The sequence below is a fragment of the Hydra vulgaris genome, chromosome 14, assembly GCF_038396675.1.
Source record: "Hydra vulgaris chromosome 14, alternate assembly HydraT2T_AEP".
NCBI lineage: Eukaryota > Metazoa > Cnidaria > Hydrozoa > Anthoathecata > Hydridae > Hydra > Hydra vulgaris.
The window spans coordinates 34,214,450-34,236,052 of record NC_088933.1 but is presented as its reverse complement, the minus strand read 5'-3'; the positions used below and the strand labels follow the sequence as shown (position 1 = coordinate 34,236,052).

Genomic DNA, 21,603 nt, shown 5'->3' with positions numbered 1-21,603 from the left:
TTAATTGGTATTATTTTGTTAAAAGTTAAGAATACCAATAATATATGGCTTGGAATATTTTAAACTATAACTTACCAACAAAGTATAAGTGATATTTTCAAATCACTATCATAAAGCGCTTAAAATATCATTTTTATCAAAAGTAAGTTCGTAAACCTTTAATAAATTCTAAAACAATGCTGAAAAGCATTTAGAAGATACTTCACACTTATTAAGTTAGGTGTCTGTTGGATAGTTTGAAGATGTTCGACTACTTATTGTCAAATTTAATATAGCATGAACTCGCATTCCAATGAGCAATTTAAACGTGGATCTAAGCTGTCTGCTTTTGTATGCATAAACTATTGGATTAAGTACAGTATTGAATACTGCAAAAAATAATGTTAGTCTTGTAATGCGGATGCTTTTCCTTTTATCCTCATAACTACTTTCCGAGTACTTACCAATCGCTACAGATAAAAACCAGTATGTAGCAAAAGGTGACCAGCAAATTAAATAAGTTAACACAAGAACACCTAGCGACTTGAGGGCTCTTTGTTTTACTTTAATACTACATTTTGATGCAACTGAGTTGCTTTTACTTCTGCTTATACTTAACCGACCTTTGAACCACAGAGTATATAAACTGGTAATATACGTAAACAAGAGAGAAGATAACGGCAAAAACACGCCAAAAATGCCTGTAAAAATAAAATATATCAGCGGATTAACACCACTGGCCCAGCTCCTTATGCATAGCTTTAAAATTTCATCATATTTAAATGATATAAGGTTAGGTATAAGAAATCCTACACTCAATAACCAAGATAATCCAAACACCCATTTCATATGTTTAACTTCAAATTTCCAAGTTATTTTTAGCGGATGGTTTATACCCAAATATCTGCTAATAGAAAGCACACTTAAGGTTAATAATGACACTAGAGCTGCAACAAAGAAACCATACAAACCTTCTGTGAAACCACATAACGCATTTGCTGTAGTACCTTGTATGCTAGTCTCAGATAAGTTAAAGTAGATAAAGGGGTACATGCTTAAACACGCAACTATGTCTGAAATTGCAAGATTTAAAATAAATAAATTGTTTGTAGTTCTTAGTTTGCGAATACGAATAATTAGGTAAGAAACGATACCATTTGAAAATATACCTTGAAAATAAAGAGAAAAAATTAGGCAAAAAACAAAATGCATAAAGAGTGTTACAAAAATTAAAACACTTTACATACATTAGATATGACTGGTTTTTTTTAATTTAATATAAACTCAGAAATTTGTTAATGTATATTCGCAATATTTTTTGTTATACAAAAAATATTATATATGTGTGTGTGTATATATATAAATATTTGTGTGTGTGTATATATATATATATATATATATATATATATATATATATATATATATATATATATATATATATATATATATATATTTATATATATATATATTTATATATATATATATATAAATATATATATATATATATATATATATATATATATATATATATATATATATATATACATATATATATATATATATAAACATACACACATATATAAACAGCATTTATTGATGTTAGAGATAAATAACTTCCAGACTTAAAGCAAACTCCAAATATTTACATGTTTATAAATAAGTGTAAAATAAGAATGCTTTGATAGGGATAATAAGGAACAAAAAACCCTAAAGTTTTAGCAATACCTGCCTCAAATGTGAAAGCAACAAGTTGATAAAATATTTTTTTATCAATCTCAACTAAATCTATATTTATAAAAAAAATTTTAAAAATCATCCAATTATCTCTTTGCGTTTAAAAATTGTGACCTCAAGGGCGGATCTAGGGGTATCCTGTGTTGCTCAGGATTCACCGAAAATATTCTAAGAAAATATTAAAAAATTCCATTTCAAATATAAAAAAAACTAAGCTTACATTTATAGTATACTAAAACGTACATATGAGATTAAAAAATAAATATTGCATTTATAGAAAAACATACAGCACTATCAATTTTTTAAAGACTTAGCTCTCCTCCGTCATGTTTCAAAACGTCGCTATTAATCAGGATTTTATTTTTAAAGTAAATGGAACCAAAAGAACCCTATTAATCAATCTTTATTGCTATGTATTTATTTTGGTTGCCATAAATGCCCAAAAAAATCCATATTGTTTCAGGATTAATTTGACCCGAATTTCCGATAGACAACAACAAAAGTTGGAGGAACATTTGATCAAAAGGGCTCTCTTGGTTCCGTTTATATATAAAAATGAATCTTTAATTATTCTAATAACGCCTTAATTATTCAAATAAAGCCTTAAGTGTTCGAATAAATTGAAGTTTATCAAAAATTATCTTAAAGTAATTTTTAATACAAATTTTATTTTTGTTTGCAACTATGGATTTGTTGTTATACAATGGCATTAAAGCCTTTTGCCTAATATTAAGACTTGCAAAGTAAAACTTCGTAATAATCTCAAAGAATTAATTTTAAAGTTTCCTATTTTAAACAAAGACTTTCTTTCTTAAAGAAACTCTGAAATGGAAGCTTTCATTCCTATACAAAAGGAAAATGAAGGCTATATTGTTTTAAAGTAGGAGTTTAAACACGTTTTTTTTTATGTTTTATTTTGTTTATAAAACAATAATTCTTGACTAATAATCTTTAGTTAAATATGGTTTTTTTATTTATATTTAATTTATAAATGTTATGACTTTATAGGTCAATGGAGAATGATAACTGTCTTTACAACTCTGCTGCTTTATTGATAAATTCATTAGATGAGACACATGAAATTCTTCGACTATTAATTTCTGTTAATTAGTTTGAGAAAGCAACCTTTTATTCAAGATACCCAATAATCTTAAACCAAGTGGAATCTAAAAGTTTTTTTTCTTCGCTCTCTAGTGTTTTCATGGCATGTGTTTCATTTAAATCTTCTGATTCTTTTACAGAATTAAATGATCTAAATATTTCTGAACTTATAAAAAAAGAAGCCTAAAACAGTTGCAGAAACAATAAATTTGCTTCTTTTCTTTGTTTAATTGAATTATCTTCAGTGTGAAATAAACAAATATGGTCTATTATCCTGAATTTTGACTTGAAAAATATAAAAAGTTATTTAATGTAAGTATATACCCACGTGGTGATCACAAAACAAATAAAGAAATTCTGAGTATTTTATGTAGTAACACAGATTCTTGCTCTAATTCCAAGGATAAAGATAGGTGGTCACCAAATCATTTTATCCCTATTGTGAAAAGGAAAGTTTTATGCTCAAAAAAATTTTTCAAAAGTGATTTAAAAAGAGGATTGTGTTTAGTTGTGCCATGTGTTTTTTGGCATTCTTCTGTAACCACTAAGGTTCTTAATTTATCTTGTCAACCTCTTAAAAATCTATTTTCAAAAAAAAGTCATTAGTTCAATCTCACATAAAGTTTTGCATAGATGAAACTAAAATTATAGATATGAACATTAATATTATTCTTCATCCAATCTTACTAAATTGTATTCTTTATACATCAGATCAGTCTTCAAGCCTTTCTTTTTATGATGTTTCTACTTATTATGAGCGCGGTAGACATTTAAGTGCAATAATGATTCAATGTTATTAGATCTAGTTAATTAAAAAATTTATGATAATTTTTACAAAAAATGGCTACTTGAATATTTCTGTCCAGCTTACTCACAGATTGAAGATGGAGTATACTGTCTATCATGTACACTGTTGTTGGGTAACAGTATTCCAAACAATACCTCAATAATCAACTTTATTCTAAAACCTTTTACAATATAGTGTAATACAACTCGTGCTTATATGGATCACAATAATAATTGTCAACTTCATCAAATGTCAATGCATTGTCTTAACATGCTACAATCTAGATGTAATTCAAAAAAAAATCTGATTGAAGTTGACATTAATAATTTTAGAAAAAAACTTATTACAAATAATCAAAATAAATTAGTTGCAATTATAAAGACAGTTGTTTTTCTTGGCCGCAATGATATTGCTTTTCAAGGTCAAATTGATGACAGTTGGTATCATCCAGAGATCGGAGAAACATGAAAAGGCAACATAGGTATACGTAACTTTGTAGAGCTTTTAAATTTTCGTATTGAAGTAGGTGATAAAGTTCTTGAGCACCACATTGGTTTTGTTCCTAAAAATGCAACCTATATATCTAAAACCACACAAAAAGAACTTATTGAATGCTGCGGAAAAACAATGGAAGTTCTAATTAAGAAAATTAAAAAGTCAGGACATTTTTCTATCTTGTGTAATGGAGCCTCTGATTGTTTTAATGTTGAAAAGCTATCTCTAGTTATAAGATACATTGACTGTGAAACGTAGAAAGTCTTCACAAATAATGTTAATTGTGAAGACTTTCTACGGTTTATTGAATGTAAATCTGGTACAACTGGTCTTCGTCTTGTGCAAAACATAAATTTTGCAATTGATGATCTTGGTCTTGATATCCAAATATGTAGAGGTCAAGTTTATAATGGTGCCGGCGCATTGTCTGGTAAATTATAAGGTATTTCATTTAGAATTAAATTAATCAATTCAAAGGCAATTTATGTTCATTGTGCATGCCATAAACTTAATTTAGTTGTTAGTAAAGCATGCAATGTTCAGAGTGTTAGAAATAATCTTGATCAAACCAAAGATATATCATATTTTTTTAACTTATCACCAAAAAATGCCAGTTTTCTTATTTGATACATGTTAGACTAGATAGGTTCACAAACTTGAAGGTCTGGATGTTTTTTTTGATAACTACATATCCGTTTTTCATTCAATCGAAGAAATAGCATACAATGAAGATAAGAATTATAATATTGATACTTCTCCAAAAGCTTCATGTTTTTTAAATCTTATGACAAATTTTTCTTTTATTTTAAGTTTAGCTTTAACGAAACAAATAATGGACTATTTCTATGTCATTGCTGTAGTTCTACAAACTAAAGCGTTTGATATATACACATGAGTGTAATGAATTAAATTGTTTAAAAACTTAAATTTTAGATCTAAAAAAATACTGATGTCTATCAAAACGAATGATACTTAATTGCTGTTGATTTTGGCAAGACTCTTGATATTTCAGAAGTTAAATCAAGGCTCTGTGGGATACAAATTTATAGAGATAATTTTCCCTCCGACTCTGTTTCAGATTATTTCAAATATTCAATCACATCTCCTCTTCTAGATTATTTAAACTAGAAGATAGATTTGATGAAGGTAAGATGGTTGTTTACAAAGGTTTATCTGGTATTCTTGTAACTCTTGTAAAAAAAAAAAAAAATGTTTTTGGAAGTTAGATCTTATCAAAATCTAATTTTAGGGGAACGACGCTTAGAGTTGGTTTTTACCTAATATTAATTTCATAATTTCTTTTTTGTTTATTGACTATATTCGTGCACTTTATTTTATTTTATATTTAAGTTTATCTTATATTTAGTGAAAATTACAAAAATTAACATAAAAAATTTTAAAAATAAACTATTAAAAAAAATTTGGCATCACTGCCTATCAAGAAAAGGAAAGAATCCAGAAATGGATGGCTAACCTAAAGCAACAATGTTGATACTTTACATTAACTGCCTATCAAGAAAAGGAAAGAATCCAGAAATGGAGGGCTAACCTTAGGCTACATGACAGTTACATACAGAAAGAAAATTTCACATGGAGTGTAAAGCCCTATGTATAAACAGTGGAGACAGTGACAGTTTACATATGGAGTGTAAAGCCCTATGTATAAACAGTGGAGAAAATAGAACTAGTCTCACCAATACTTTTCGTTCTAATTTAACAAAAAAGAAGGTAAAACAATTTTTAAATATACTTTATTACTTATTATATTCTCCTGCAGTTGAAAAATTTAAAGAATGGTATGCTTAATTAATTACAAATAGAAAAAAAAATTAAAAGTTTACAGTTTGTGGAGAAAAAAGAATTACCCTTCTGTATGTTATATACAAGAAAATACTAAAAGTATTTTGTTTTTACGCTAATTTAATAGTTATTATTGCTTCCACAATTCTTAATGACTTCAAATATGCGACAGGACATTCTAGTCACAAGATTTTGGATGGTTTCTGAAGATATTTTATTGAAATTTTTTCTGATACAAACTGCCAGCTCTAATGTGGATTCATATTGCATATCATTTCATAAACCTTTTATAAAAAATATTCCTCATAGATTTTTAATTGGGTGAAGATCTGAACTACATGCGGACCAAGCCATTACGTGAATATTTTTTTCTCTAAACCAAGCATCAGTAAGCTTTGAATTATGGATAGTTACTTTGTCTTGTTGAAAAGTAAATTATTTACCCGTCAGTTCAGATTTAATTAAACTAATTTCTAGTAAGTCAATACAGTCTTGTGAATTCAATTATTGTTGTAATCCATTCCAGTGGCAGTTTTCCAGTAAAGGCAAAAAACCCCGAAACTATAGCAGTTCTACCACCAAAGTTACGACTCATTCAAGTTTCTTCCTCTTTTCGAAGATCGTGTCAGTATTATTGATAACCATCAGGACCATCAACTCAGCCGGTATTTGGTCCTAAAAAGACGTTTTATAAACGTTCAAAAGACGCTCTGAACGTCATTTGAACGTTCAAAAAACGTCTTTTTAGGACCAAATGCCGGCTGGGTAGATTGAACTTTGTTTCACTTAAGAGAAATTGATGCAACTCTTCCTGCTTAAGCATATGTTTTTGAGCAAATTGTAATCTTCTTTATGAAGAACAATAAGTTTTGATTTTGGTTTTGGCTTTTTGCAAACTAGGTTCGAATCTTTATTTAAGATTTGTCTCGCACGTTAATTTGTTTCAGGTATTTGTAAATCAGATTAAATAGTGTGCTTATCAGCTGGACGACGTACAATAGCTCTTTAAGTTTAATTATCAATTTTAAAAGCCACCACTACCCTTATAAACTCCATTAATAATGCCCATTTTGAAGTAATTATCAAGCACTTTCGGGGATATTTTAATGTTATTTTCAATTTCCCGATTAGATAAGTCTGTATTTTTGTATCCTTTGATTACACCTGTTTTTTCATTCGTTTAGCGCTTACTACGTCCCATTTCGCATTCAGATATTAAAAACCAGTTGTTAAAATTTACAAGCACTAATTTCACAGTCTATGTTTAACTTACAAATAATAATAAAAAAATTAAGTCATAAATGTGATTCATCATATCAAAATATACAAGTAAACTGAAAATAAATGCTATTAAGGCTAACTATATCTGTTACCGCAAACATTGAGTGTTTTACATTTTATGTTTTTATCAAATGTACGCAATTCAATTATGTTAGATTACAATCTAAAATTTTGTAACATAAGTTTTATATGTGTGGATACAAAATATGTACCGTACAAAATTGCTTACATATTTAAAAAAATATTGCGTTAATACAAGGTGAGGCTATTTTTATTTTTTCCGGTGTATATATATACAAAAAAAAACACCCGAAATTTCTGTTTTATAACGTGTTAATAACTTTAAACAAATTAAAATTATATACTTTTTAATTATTCTATTGACACACTTGGTTGGACTTATTTGTCATGACATCGACATTGTTTTTGCAATAAAGAGTATAAGAAAAGGAAATTTACAATAGAATGTTAAAAATGTAGTGAATAGTTTCATAGGTCTTGTGTTAGAATTGAAAGTACTAAGCGCAAGCCATTGAAGATTATCGATGTACAAAGTGTGAGGTTCGTTGCCCAATAGTGTTGAAAAAACGATGAAATGTTAAACCACATAACTAAAACAAAAATACATGAAGGAACAAAGCAAATCTCTTGAGGGTTGGTCATGTTTATTCACTAACTAAAAACAATTAAAAATCTATTGATTGCAAGATTTTGGTTCAATTTTTGAACAACGGTAATTCTTTTGATGCCAATTATTTGCAGCAGTATGACTTTGATGTTCCTATTCTTATTAAAAAATCTGCACTTAGTCTTGTAGTTCCTCCTATAAATTTTACTGTTTACAATGTCTACTAAGACCTTCGTTTGGCCTTCATGTGATCGATGCAAGCAAGCATGAAGATTTAAGAACGAACTTCCACATTCCGTTTCACGGTTAAAATGAAACAGACCGAAAGAAAAATGTGGATTCCCATTAATACCACTCTTAACTCACATGGAAACCATGTAGGACAAGCGTTTTTTTTAATGGGTATAGTTGGCGATAATTAATCAATAATTTATTTTAACTATACCCAGCGGGCATTTGTTTTTAAAAGATACGTTCTAAATGTATTTAAATGTCTTTTAAACGTCTTCTAAACATTCTAACGTAAAGAACATTTAAAAGACGTTTATAAAACGTTTAAAAAATTTTTAGAACGTAACTTTGAAAAACAAATACCCATAGGGAAGTGTTTTAAATTATTTATTAAACGGTTTACTATTTTATATAAATATAGTAAATGTTTTATAAATGATATGTTTTGTTATGTTTATGCCATCAAATCAAAACTTATTAGCAGAGTGTAGTTTTTTTTCAACGGATGATAAAAAGAAGAAATCGAAATTCAAATTAGCAAATGGAAGATCATTTAACGATTTGAAATAAAGTGTCAGCATTAAATAGAAAGAAAATAAATTTAAAATCTACGTTAACACAAATATAACATATTATTTCGTTTTTTGGAGACAATGAGCCCACGTCTAAAAACGAGTTATAAATTTGAGTAATCAATTTTGTAACTCGTTTAAGGTAGCAGTTGCGGAATTATGCTCGTCTAAAGTGACAATTACGAAATTATTGCAGTATGCGTTGATTTTTCAAATAAATGCGAGTTTCCGGCATTAAAAGAAATTTTAGAAAAACTCAATAAAGAAATTTAAAAATAAATGACGAGTTTGCCAAATAATGGAACACGCGAACTGATAAATATTGCGCAGTGTAACGGAAAAATCTTGCTTAAAACAACAAAAAATGAATAAAAAATCTACATCGGTGAAAAACTAAACAAAAAATCTAAACGAAAAATCAATATATAAATCTTATAAACCTTGCGAAGGAAACTCATACTTTGGTAACAATGATGAAAAAAAGAAAAAAAAATTTGATGAAAAAATGTATTGTTTGCAGAAACGATTGTAAATAGTTATAGAATGGAAAACCGACAATTTAAGTGAAAGCTTTAACAGTGTATAGTGTAACTGGAAACTCAAAAACAGTTAGTTGGGCAATTATGTCAAAAAGGTGGGGACATCTGAGTAACATAGAATTCCCAAACATTGGACCAAAACAATAGATTGATATTGTAAGGCTAAATTACACTGTGCAAATGAAGTTGATAGGGAATTTTATGAACCAGTTGCTCACACCTATTTGATGGAAATATTTTAGTAGTTCTGGAGGATATATTCAAAGCCATTTCACCAAATGACCAAATTACAACACAATGTCATGGGAAATTGAAGACGATAAAGAAATGCAGTTTAAAAACATAATAACAAACCCAGAAGACTTTGCCGCACTGACAATGTTAACAAGTTCGCTCAAACAGAACACGGAAGGTATGAGTCAAATTTACCCATCGATAAAAAATAAGCAGTTGGATCAAGGAAAAACAGTTCTATAGAGCTTTTATAAACCTTAGAAACATATGGTCTATAATAATTCTATAGAATTTCTATAGAATATTGATAGAATGTCTATTAATTTCTATAAAAATTGCAATAAAAGTTTTTTTTTATAGAAAAAAAAAAGTAGAAAAAAAGTTTCAATTGGAATTTCTATAAAAATTAAAAGAGACTCAATAGAAATTCTATAGAATTCTATAGAATATCTATAGGTTATATGTTTCAAAAGTTTGTAGAAATTCTATTGAACCTTTTTCCTGAAATGATATTTATTAGGGCTGCGGAAATTAACGATTAATTAATCGATTAATCGCTAATTTATTTAATCGATTAAAATTTCATTAATCAGTAATATTTCGATTAATTTTTGCCGGTTTTCCGTTACTTATTTTTTTTTTTTTTTTTTTTTGCCGTACATATATATATTTACAAGTTTCGTAATTTATAATAGTAATATTTACAAGTTTCCTTAGTCAAAATATATAAACGAGATTATAATTAAAATAGTACAGACAGGACTTCAAGAAGATCGTACTGATCTTATCACGAAGCCCTTACAAGTGAATAATATATATTATGTTCAATATAGGTAATATATAATATATTAAGTACAACTAGTTGTACTTAATATATTATATATTAAGTTAACTTTAATATTCTTCAATTAGAATAAACTCAAGATTACCTGTTTCTCTTATATTATATTTATTAACGTTATTTATAAAGAAATTATTTGTGAAGTGGTATGGTACTTGGCCTAATTTAAATTTTAGCATGAACAATATATTTTGATATCTGTTAATTTGATAAATGTTAAGCATAAAAATTTATAAAAAAAATATATCGTTTTCATATAAATCATTCGCAAAGAAGTTATTTTCAGTTTTAAAAGTTTTAAAAACGTCTAAACGCAACTTTTCAAAATCAATCGTTTCAAAGTCATTAGCCATGACGAAAAAGAGTTTTAAATTTAGAATTTTTCAATAGAATTCGATAAATATAAAATTAATTTTGAAAGCGCGTATCTTGAAAATCTCGACTAAAAATTTTGTCATATTTTAAAATACTTACTGACCTGGAAACATTATCTTACATTTCTATATCCGTTTCTAAAGTAAACAAAGTTTGTTTTGCAAATATGGCTGCGGCAACTAATGAAAGCAACGTTTCTGTCAAACATTTAACTGGAAAGTTAAGCAAGCATTTTGTCTTCAAGTTGAATGCTGATGGTAAAGTAGACGAAGGTGACAAAATATACTGTGTTCACTGCAATAAACAGTTTGCTTTCCGTGGCTCAAACACATCGCTGACTTATCACCTTCAGCACAAGCATCCTCTGAAATATCAACAGGTTGTCGACAGTGAACGTAAGATGACCCCTCAGATAAAATCAATCACCAATTTATTTACGTGTCAGTCAAACAAGCCTGTCAGTGAAAAGGTCTCAGCCGACCTGAAGGTGGCAATAGCTCATTGGATTGCCAGTTCTAGACGTCCAACAGCAATTGTAGAAGATGCTGGACTAGAGGCGGTGCTTCGTATTGCCCTTCAAACCCAGACTTATACTTTGCCCAGTCGCCGTACAATCGACACTGTCATTGGAGAGATGTACAATGAGAAGTTGAATGAGCACAAGAAAGCTCTAGAATGCATTCAGAGTATTGCTCTAACTACTGACTTTTGGACCTCCACCAACAATGAATCGTACTGTGGGATAACAGGTCATTGGATTGATTCTGAGTGGAAACTGACGTCTGTCGCTTTAGCTTGCATAAATGTTGAAGAAAGGCACACTGCTGATAATGTTGCCAGTTTCTATGAAGAGTTTGCCGCAACGTGGAACATAGCTGAAAAAATTAGCTGTATCGTAACGGACAGTGCACGAAATATGGTTGCTGCTATAGGACGGACGGATTACAGCCATATACCGTGTATTGCACAATGTCTTCAACTGAGCATACTAGCAGGTTTGAAAGCAGCTGATTCATCTCCTATTCTGGCTAAATGTCGACACCTAGTTGGACATTTTAAGCGCAGTTCAAGGAATACATCAGAGCTAAAGGCCAGCCAAGCCAGTACCTCTAACAGGTCTGACGATGTGAAGTTTCACAAATTGCAGTAGGATGTAGCTAAGCGGTGGAACAGTACCTACCTAATGTTAGCCAGATTGCTGGAAGTGAAAGATGCCATTAAGCAGTATCATATTGACCATCCCGAGAATTACACTGGAGATAAACTAAGGGAGTTGGGCTGGGAGAAAATGTCAAAATTTGTCTCGGTATTGGGTCCACTTGCAGATGCTACTGAGTATATTGGTAGTGAACAGTATGCTACATGTTCGGCTGTACTTCCGTTAGAAGCATTTTTGCGCAGACTTCTGCGGGTTAATGATGACGATCCAGGGTATAAAGCACGTTTCAAATCTGCAACACTAAATGACTTCTCAGGTCGCATTGAAAACATTGATGCATTGCCAACGTTACAAATGGCTGTGGAATTAGATCCACGTTACAAGAAACTCGGCTGCCTCTCAAGAGAGAAACGTGAAGCAGTTTGGACAATACTTTCTAATGCATTTCGGGTGTACTGTAACCAAAGACAGAGAGCTGAACGTGAAACTACTACCAGCACTGGCGAGGCATCAGAACCTGTGCGTAAGAAACTGAAACTTACTCTGTTGGTCAGCGACTCGGAATCGCAATCCTCATCAGATGAATCACAAACAGTACATGGCTCACTGGCTGAGCTTACACGATATCAAGAAGAAGGTGTAATTCCAGAAACTGAGAATCCCCTCATGTGGTGGCAACTGAACAGGCATCGTTACCCTAACCTGAGCAGTTTTGTGCAGACAATTTTGTGTGTACCTGCCACTTCTGTTCCTTGTGAAAGACTGTTTAGTTCGTCAGGGTACATTGTCAACAAACTGCGATCTTGTCTACTTCCAGAAAACGTTAACGTCCTCGTTTGTTTACGTGACTGGCTAAAGTGATGCCTACTTGTACTAGTCAATTAAACTGAATACAGTATAGCCGGCATTAAGTGTCTTGTTTGTTAACGTTTGTGAATACTGTAGTTAGTTAACGTTTACCGATAACAACTTCACCTCGCCAGTGGTGAAAAGCAGGTTATTCTGTCGGCTTCAGAATTAATCGAAATTAATCGATTAATCGATTAACATTTTAGACGATTAATCGAACAAAAAAATATTAATCAGTACCAGCCCTAATAATTATACAATGGCATTAAATCGACTAAGAAACACAGAAAAACCCCCAATGAAAAAAAAGTCTTTGAGATGAATACAAGAATATCATTTGGCAGTATCAAAAAGGGATGTTTGGAATAAATAATTACGAGAAAATTTAGGTGATGGTTGGTACTTACCACACTTTCCAATTCTTCATCCCAATAAATCAACAACAAAAGTTAAAATTGTGTTTGATGGAGTTGCAAAATACAATGATAAATTACTTAATGACGTTATTTATCATTGTCCAAAACTTCAACGAGACCTTCTAACAGATCAACTTCTATGTTGAAAATATCTTGTAGCACAAACTTTTTATTTAGCAGAAATGTATTTGAGAATCAGAACCTGCAAAGATGATGGAAGATTTCAACGAATTTTATGAAGCTAATTGGGTCCAGAAGCAGAGCCTTTCATAGCACAATTTGCAAAACAAGTGCACGCAAGAAAGTACGCTCACAAGTTCCCTTTGACTTCTGAAGTTGTTCTTTAAGCAATTTACACGAATGATACAATAGATTCTGTACAAACGTTGATTTATAATTAGTTAACTTTTAGTTATATCATAAATGCTCATGCTATTACGGAATTCAGCAAGAATGTTTGCGTAAAATAAGCATTCAAAATCTAATGTTATTGATACTTTACTAATATCTTTATAATTTGTTTATACTTTACAAGTATCATTTTTATTGTTAATATTACTATTATTGTTATTACTATTATTATTTTTATTGTTATCATTATTATTATTTTCTCTCTTGTTTATATTTCTTTTCCTTTTCTTTTCTCTTCTTTTTTTTTTTTTTTGTTGATGAAAACTTTATGTTTTTTAGGCGTCACTCCATTGACATTGACTAGTTTGTAACTAAATGAGTGACACCTAACCTAATTCCGATAATTTACAATGAGCATTTGTAAATTTTTAGTGATATGGTTGAATAATAAAAATGTATGTATATATATGTACATATATATATATATATATATATATATATATATATATATATATATATATATATATATATATATATATATATATATACATATATACATATATATATATATATATATATATATATATATATATATATATATATATATATATATATATATATATATATATATATATATGTATATATATATATATATATATATATATTGTGTTCAATATCACATACAAAATAAAACCAGGTTACAAAAAAGTTGTGATGGTCAACAACTTTTCTAATTCTATGAGCTTTTGAAGTGCTTATAAAAAAACGCATTCGACATATAAAATAACTGAATTAGATTGTACTATACCTATAAATCTTTCCCGCATATCAATTCATCTTAATTGTGAAAGCGAATCTTTCATCAATTGCTGAAGTTTTTCCCGCACAAACGAATGTAATTACAAGAAATGGTAAAGAATCAGCTAACTTTTTTATTTCTTCATTTAAATTAAAGACTCAGTATCAACTTAACTTTTACAGAGAAATATTTTAGTTCTGGTTTTGTAACTGATAATAGACGAGGCAACATGTTTGCTGATCTGATTATCAGTCAATAACTATTTAAAATAAAAATAAAATTTCTTGATAGTTTGAACGATTATTCGAACGACGGAACCTCTAGTATTCATAAAACCGGTAGTATTCGAACGACAATTATTCAAATAGCGATATGTAATTATATGTTAAATTGACTTTAGAAATCAAAAACAACATGAGCTTAAAAAAAAATAATTTTATTAACAAAAATAATTTTAAGAAGACAATCACTTGTTTTAAACTGTATATACTGATATCTCTAGGAATTAAAAAAAAAAAGGGATGAATAAATTTAATTTTTTTGTCAAGAGATAAAAATAAATTTATCTTTTGCATTAGTTGCGTATTAAATGCGTTATCGTTCACGTAAGTAAATGTAATATAATGCATTTACTTACGTCAACGTTAATAAAGGTGTTAATAAAGTCGTCAAAATTATCAAAACATTAGCTTCTATTTTTAATTTTATTTGAAATTTTTTCTTACCTATCAAAGTCACAATAGTGAATCTTATGTGAATAGTCAATTTTTCTTCATGCGAAAAAATCATAAGATGTTGCTGGACATCATTTTTATAAGTGGAGTTCAATCCAGGCGATTGATCTTGCATCGTTAATTAGTCTTATTGGTTGTTTATAAACATTATTTTCACATAAAAACTAAAGTTAAAGTTTGAAAAGATAATAAAACCAACTCTTAAAAAAGAGTATTATAAATCTTTTTTTCATATATATATATATATATATATATATATATATATATATATATATATATATATATATATATTAATATATATATATATATATATATATATATATATATATATATATATATATATATGTATATATACATATGTATATATATATATATATATATATATATATATATATATATATATATATATATATATATATATATATATATATATATATCCTACAATGTGCATCCTAAGATCAAACTACGATATGTTAGTTAATATTTAAAAGTTAAAACTAAAATTATACGAGGTTCTTGACAAAATTGAAGTAAAAGGTTGGCAAATAACAGGGGTGTTACAGAGAATGTATTTAATATATTGTTAATAACAATACAATTGTAATAAAGAGTTAATGACATATATATCAGACTTTTTATTAACAGCATGGAAAAGAAATGTTTTTGTAAATATATAAAACATATTTCATAAAATAATTAAAAAAAAAATGAAAACAATAACGGTAGTAATAATTACTTTACGATAGCAAAAATAATTTTATCTGTTAAAAATGTTAGTATATACTAATTTAATTTTAAAATTATTGCCATAATCGAAAAAGAAATAATTAATTCCTTCCGTTGAGATGTTCGCAACTCATTTAAATAAGGTATTATCAACGACAAATCGGTAAATTAATACGACGTATGATTTACGTTTGAAATATAACCATACTTTTCATTATCTTGAGCTGAGGAAGCTAATATCAATAAAGGTATTGTTTACGCAACCATTAGGCTCTTTATTACATTAATTTTGTATATAATCTTTTTAATCTCAAAATAAATCGATTAGATTTTTTAAATTAAGTTAACATATAAAATAAAGTAATATGTATAATAATGAGTCAGCGACTCATACAATTGATGTCGTTGTACAATTTATTCATTATTATTCTCCTTTTACGATGGATTAAAGATATATAAAGTTTAATTTAAAAAAGTTTAATTCATTATATATATATATATATATATATATATATATATATATATATATATATATATATATATATGTAATTAAAAAAGTAAGATGAAAAAAAACAACTTTTTTACGGTTTTTTTTCATCTTACTTTTTTAATTATTTATTGATCTATTTTGTGATTATTTCACTTTATATTGATCACTCTCAAATCGAAAAAATTGATTATTATTACATAATCAAAACAACAATATATATATATATATGTATATATATATATATATATATATGTGTATATATATATATATATGTATATATATATAAAATACATTTATTTTGTCATAAAAATAAATTGCTTTTTTTAAAGAACTTACTGTATATCGGATGTTTAGTAGCTAATTCTTTAAAATAGATTAAAACATTTTAAAAGCTAAAAATAATATTTTTGTAACCTATAAATGTAAACTTGTTTGCAGTTTTACATTATATTAAACATTTAATAAAAAAAAATTCAACAAACCAAAATAATTGTTTTATGAAAGTTTATGTCATGCTTTTAAAATCATAGCATAATGTAAAAATATTGTTTAACATATACTGTTGATGTTGTAAATAATCTTGTCTGCCGAATAAACGAGAAGGGCAGGAGGGGTTATAAACAGGAGGATTGGAAATATTTCTAAAATCTAATACACTAAAGTGAGTGGGATAAGATAATAAAAAATATTTTAATAAATAAGCGGTTCGGACAATAAAAAGCTACAATTGTTCTTTAAACACAAAAACACACACACAAAAATTATTAAACTGAGAAGCACAATCTTTTTTTTTTTTTTTAAAAAAAAAAAGCTATACAAGTTTTGAATTTTTCTCTGATTCGTTACCTCATAATGCGGCGCGCTAAATTATATTGCCTTTTGATAAAGGTAACAAAGGTGGTTTTTTTCCAAGCCTTGTCAAGGTTTTTTTTTGCGTCGTAAACAGTAAACCAAACTCGTCAAGAAATTTTGCATCTATCCTTAACTCCTCATTTTGACATTGTGGTTCTAGCTCGATTTGTTATCGAAATTGCTTCGGCGCTTGTTCAGTATTCCCAATGTTGCTCATAGCTAGATTGGTAGTACTTTCAACTGTATTTTGTTCTTCTGCAGAAATTCCTTCGTTAGAAAACTCTTCATTAACATCTGCTAATTCAATTTTATCGCCTTTGCAATTAAAAAGCCCATCACCTTCATCAAGACTTGGTTGATCATAAACATCTGTTCGAGCTCGCAATACTTTTTTTTTTAGAATGCTTGTGTCATTAGGATATGCCCTTTACTTTAATACCACGAATAACTCCAACATACACTTAACCTTTCTTTAGCCATGCCTCTTGTACCTCTGGCATTATGAGAACACTATAGTCATCCGGAGCATAAATACAGTTTATTCGGCAGCACAGTGAGCCAGGTGTTGATTTTGATATATCACTATTTATGGTGATATATCAAAATCAACATGCCAGCTTCTAAAAAATGGTGCTGAAAAAAAAGGCTGCGACATATCCTTTATATAATGGTATAAGATCTTCAAAAGTTAAATGCTATCCCAAGAACATTGAAATAGATGGCTAGTCAGTACAAATATCGCTAAAAGATCATCTAGAACACACTCTTAAAAAGCTAAGTGATATACAAACTACTGTGCTAATCACAATGCTAAGGAACTAACTAAACTAACGTTTGTAAAGCTGGTTTTGATGGTGCTACAGGATATAATGTTTACAAACAGGTAAGTTAAAATGAAAATAGTGACGTATGAAGAGTGCCTGTTGGTTATTTGTATAGTACCTTTAAAACTCAGTAGACTTTGTAATAATAAAAACGTTGTCACAACTTTTTTATTATTACTGAACCCAGTTATTTTGCTACAGAAGTCCTATTTTGAGAAATGGGTTATTACTTTTATTCTGTTTGAACCGAATGGTGTAACTATACTGTTAATACCATTGATGCCGGCTTACACAAGACACATTTTCTCATATAAATCGTTAAATGGTCAAAGATGCAATTATACTGTTATGTCTGCCCATCAAAGATATATAGAGATGATAAATAATCTACAAACTTATTCAAAACGTCGTCAACATGTAATAATATCAATAATAGAGTTTGAAATTTATTCACTTATTTGTAATTTTTATTTATTCCTATATATATATTTATATATTTCAAATTGGTTATATAATAATATCGATTATTGAGTTTCAAATCTAGTGATAAATTTTCATTTTCTTCGAAGTATAATTTAGAGCGCATTTTTATTTTTAAAGTTTGTTGCATCAATTTTTATTTAAGATTTATTCCACCAGAAAAGTTTGTTATTCAGTTCCACGATTTTAAGAAGTTATATGATTGGAAATTAAAAAAATTTAAATCCGCGTTTTTAAAGTTTTATAAAGTTTGTTAAATAATTTTTAGTATTGGCAACTATTTAACTAAAATTTATAATGAAAGTAAATATATCTTAATAAAAAGTGATTCTTTAGACATATAAAGGGTTTTAGTAAAAAAAAAAAAAAGATCAAAATAATTTTGTCCACCATATGTCGAATATCCGGCCCACTGTGGGCAGGCGAGAGTAGCTATGACGATTGTTTATTAGTTAGATCTTTTCCGAATACAAGAAGTGAACTTCAATTTCAAATTCTACTTGAAATTTCAAGTTATACTTCAAATCTAAAGTCTGACTAAAGTGTAATGCAAGAAAAGAATTTGAAATAAATTCGTTATTGAAAAATCAGATTTCAAGTCCTTTTTTGATGTTCGGAACAGTCTTGAAGTAAAATGGAAATAAAAATAAAATTGCTGTTATTATTTTTTAAGGTGAAAATGTGGTGAAAAGATATATAGAAGTTTCTATTTTCAATATACATATAAAAACTTATATTTATATTATATACATATGAATATTTATATACATATAAGTATATATATATATGTATATATATATATATATATATATATATATATATATATATATATATATATATATATATATATATCTATATACATATATATATGTATATATATATCTATATATATATATATATATATATATATATATATATATATATATATTTTATATATATATATATATATATATATATATATATATATATATATATATATATATATATATATATATATATATATATATATATATATGCAAATTATGTTAATGTATTTTAAAAATAGAGTGCTCAATGTTCTTAAAGAACAGAGCAATAATAATTTAGTGAAAAACACTTATCTAACATTTTTTTCAACTTGAAGTTTCACCATTGCTGGATCATCAGGAAGAGGAAGAGTTATAACTACTAACTAATATATATATATATATATATATATATATATATATATATATATATATATATATATATATATATATATATATATATATATATACATATATATATATATATATATATACATATATATATACATATGTATATATATATATGTATATATATATATATATATGTATATATATATATATATATATATATATATATATATATATATATATATATATATATATATATATATATATATACAGTGGTGTGAAAATTATTAAGACCATTGTTGAAAAAGTAAATTTTTTGAATATTTCCTTTAAAGACACGCACACAATGTCATAAAATGGGCATAGTTCAGTATTTTGTGGATGCTCCTCTAGCTGCAATAAGTTTTTCAACCCTCTTAGGCATTCCATCAATCAGTCTTGGACACATGTCTTGTATTTCTGGATCATGTGTCCAAACCTCTATGAGCGCCTCAATCAATGCGACTTTTGTTGTTGGTTTTCTGTCGGCAATTCTCTTTTTGACTATCATCCACAAGTTTTCTATCGGGTTCATATCAGGTGAATTACCAGTCCATGGTAGGATAGGAACATTATTACGATTCAAAAAGTTTGTAACAGAGAGTGCCCGATGACACGGTGCACCGTCTTGTTGGAAGATGAAATCACCATCAGGAAAATGAATTGGAAGTTGAGGTAGAAGGCTTTTCTCTAATATGTTGATGTAATGATGTTGATTCATTCTGCCTTCAACAATTCTAAGGGCTCCTACACCATGGGAACTTATCATTGACCATATCATTACTGAGGTAGGATGCTTGACGGTCTTTACCAGACATTGCGGATGAAATTCTTCCCCAGAACGACGGCGCACGTACTGACATTTATCATCGAGTATCTCGAACATAGACTCGTCACTAAAGCAAACCTAAAAATACAAACACACTGTAAAAGCCTTGAGCTTACATTAGATTAACATCCTGTAATCACTGGTTACATGTTCAATTCATTTTGAATTCATGCAATAAACATAGCCATTGCTACAATGTTCGATACATAAAACAATTGCACTAGTGGGTAATGATATTAAACATCATTATTATATGAAAAAATATGTTACATTTTGCTTCAACTTAAAGTACATGATTGTAAGCTCTTATATAAAAAATGGTAAAGGGTAAAATACCTTTCTCCATTGTTCTGTGGTCCAATCTTTGTGATCCATGGCCCATTGCAGCCGTCGCATTTGTTGAGCATTGGTCAAGAGCGGTTTTTTGCGCGGTCGACGTGCTACAAATCCATCTTGTATCAGCCATCTCCGAACACAACTTGTTGAGACATTGATCTGGTGCTCCTGCAGCACACCCTGGAGCTGCTTGCTGGTCATTCTTCTGTTTTTTCGAACGTTTGCAAGCAGAACCCTTCTTGCACGTGGCGTCATGACTGGTTTTCGTCCTGAAGTGGAACGTCTTGGAGAGGATGTAAAACCAAAGTCCAATCGTTTCTTGATGCTAAAAACTGCTGTTTTACTTAGTCCACATCTCTTGGCAATTTCCCGTTGTGAAAATGTTTCCAACTTTAATAATGCTTTAACTTTGCCTCGCTTTCTGGGACTAGGGTCAGCAACTTTACCCATATTTTGAAAATATAATATAATCTGACAAAAAAAAATGCTTAAATAATCAAAATCACATATTTAAAATCAGAAAAATATTAAACTGTATCACTAACAACAGCAATAATCTAACAAAAATCACTTATAGTTCGTTTGAACCATACATATTCACTTGTCTGCAACTTACATTTCACAAGGCAAAATATACCAAATGTTTACTAAAACACATAACTCTACAATAAAAGTTAATAAATTAAAATTAAAATTAATAATTTCAATACTCAGCCACACCCACAGCACGTTTATAATAAAATAAAGTAGTGCTGCAACTTTTTTAGAATCTAAAAAGTGGTATAAACTAAAAAAAAAGCTTTTTTTCTTGGTGGTCTTAATATTTTTCACACCACTGTATATATATATATATATATATATATATATATATATATATATATATATATATATATATATATATTAGTTAGTAGTAAACACTGAAACTATCAGAGTCAGTGAGTGTGTTATCAGGCACACTTTGACAGCCACAATGATTGTTTGCGGCTCAT

At 28.3% G+C, this 21,603-nt stretch overlaps 1 protein-coding gene across 2 annotated transcripts; it reads right to left on the bottom strand.

The window, feature by feature from the left end:
- On the bottom strand, positions 1 to 15,071 carry LOC105847415 (5-hydroxytryptamine receptor 7). Of its 2 annotated transcripts, XM_065817292.1 has the most exons (3): positions 14,897 to 15,065; positions 793 to 1,148; positions 455 to 680 (listed from the first exon to the last, which is right to left on the bottom strand). In XM_065817292.1, the coding sequence occupies exons 1-3, from the start codon at positions 15,018 to 15,020 to the stop codon at positions 594 to 596; spliced, it is 567 nt and encodes a 188-aa protein (XP_065673364.1). In that variant the 5' UTR covers positions 15,021 to 15,065; the 3' UTR covers positions 455 to 593. The 2 variants fall into 2 exon arrangements, with proteins under 2 accessions (XP_065673363.1, XP_065673364.1); XM_065817291.1 differs by having other exon boundaries at positions 1 to 1,148; positions 14,897 to 15,071.
- Positions 15,072 to 21,603: the final 6,532 nt, after the last annotated feature.

Bases quoted from the DNA above. Each gene is read 5' to 3' on its own strand.
- LOC105847415 (XM_065817291.1), bottom strand. From the start codon at position 15,020: ATGCAAGATCAATCGCCTGGATTGAACTCCACTTATAAAAATGATGTC. The intron at 1,149-14,896 runs GTAAGAAAAAAT...TTTATTTTCAAG, and splicing joins CACTATTGTGACTTTGATAG to GTATATTTTCAAATGGTATC.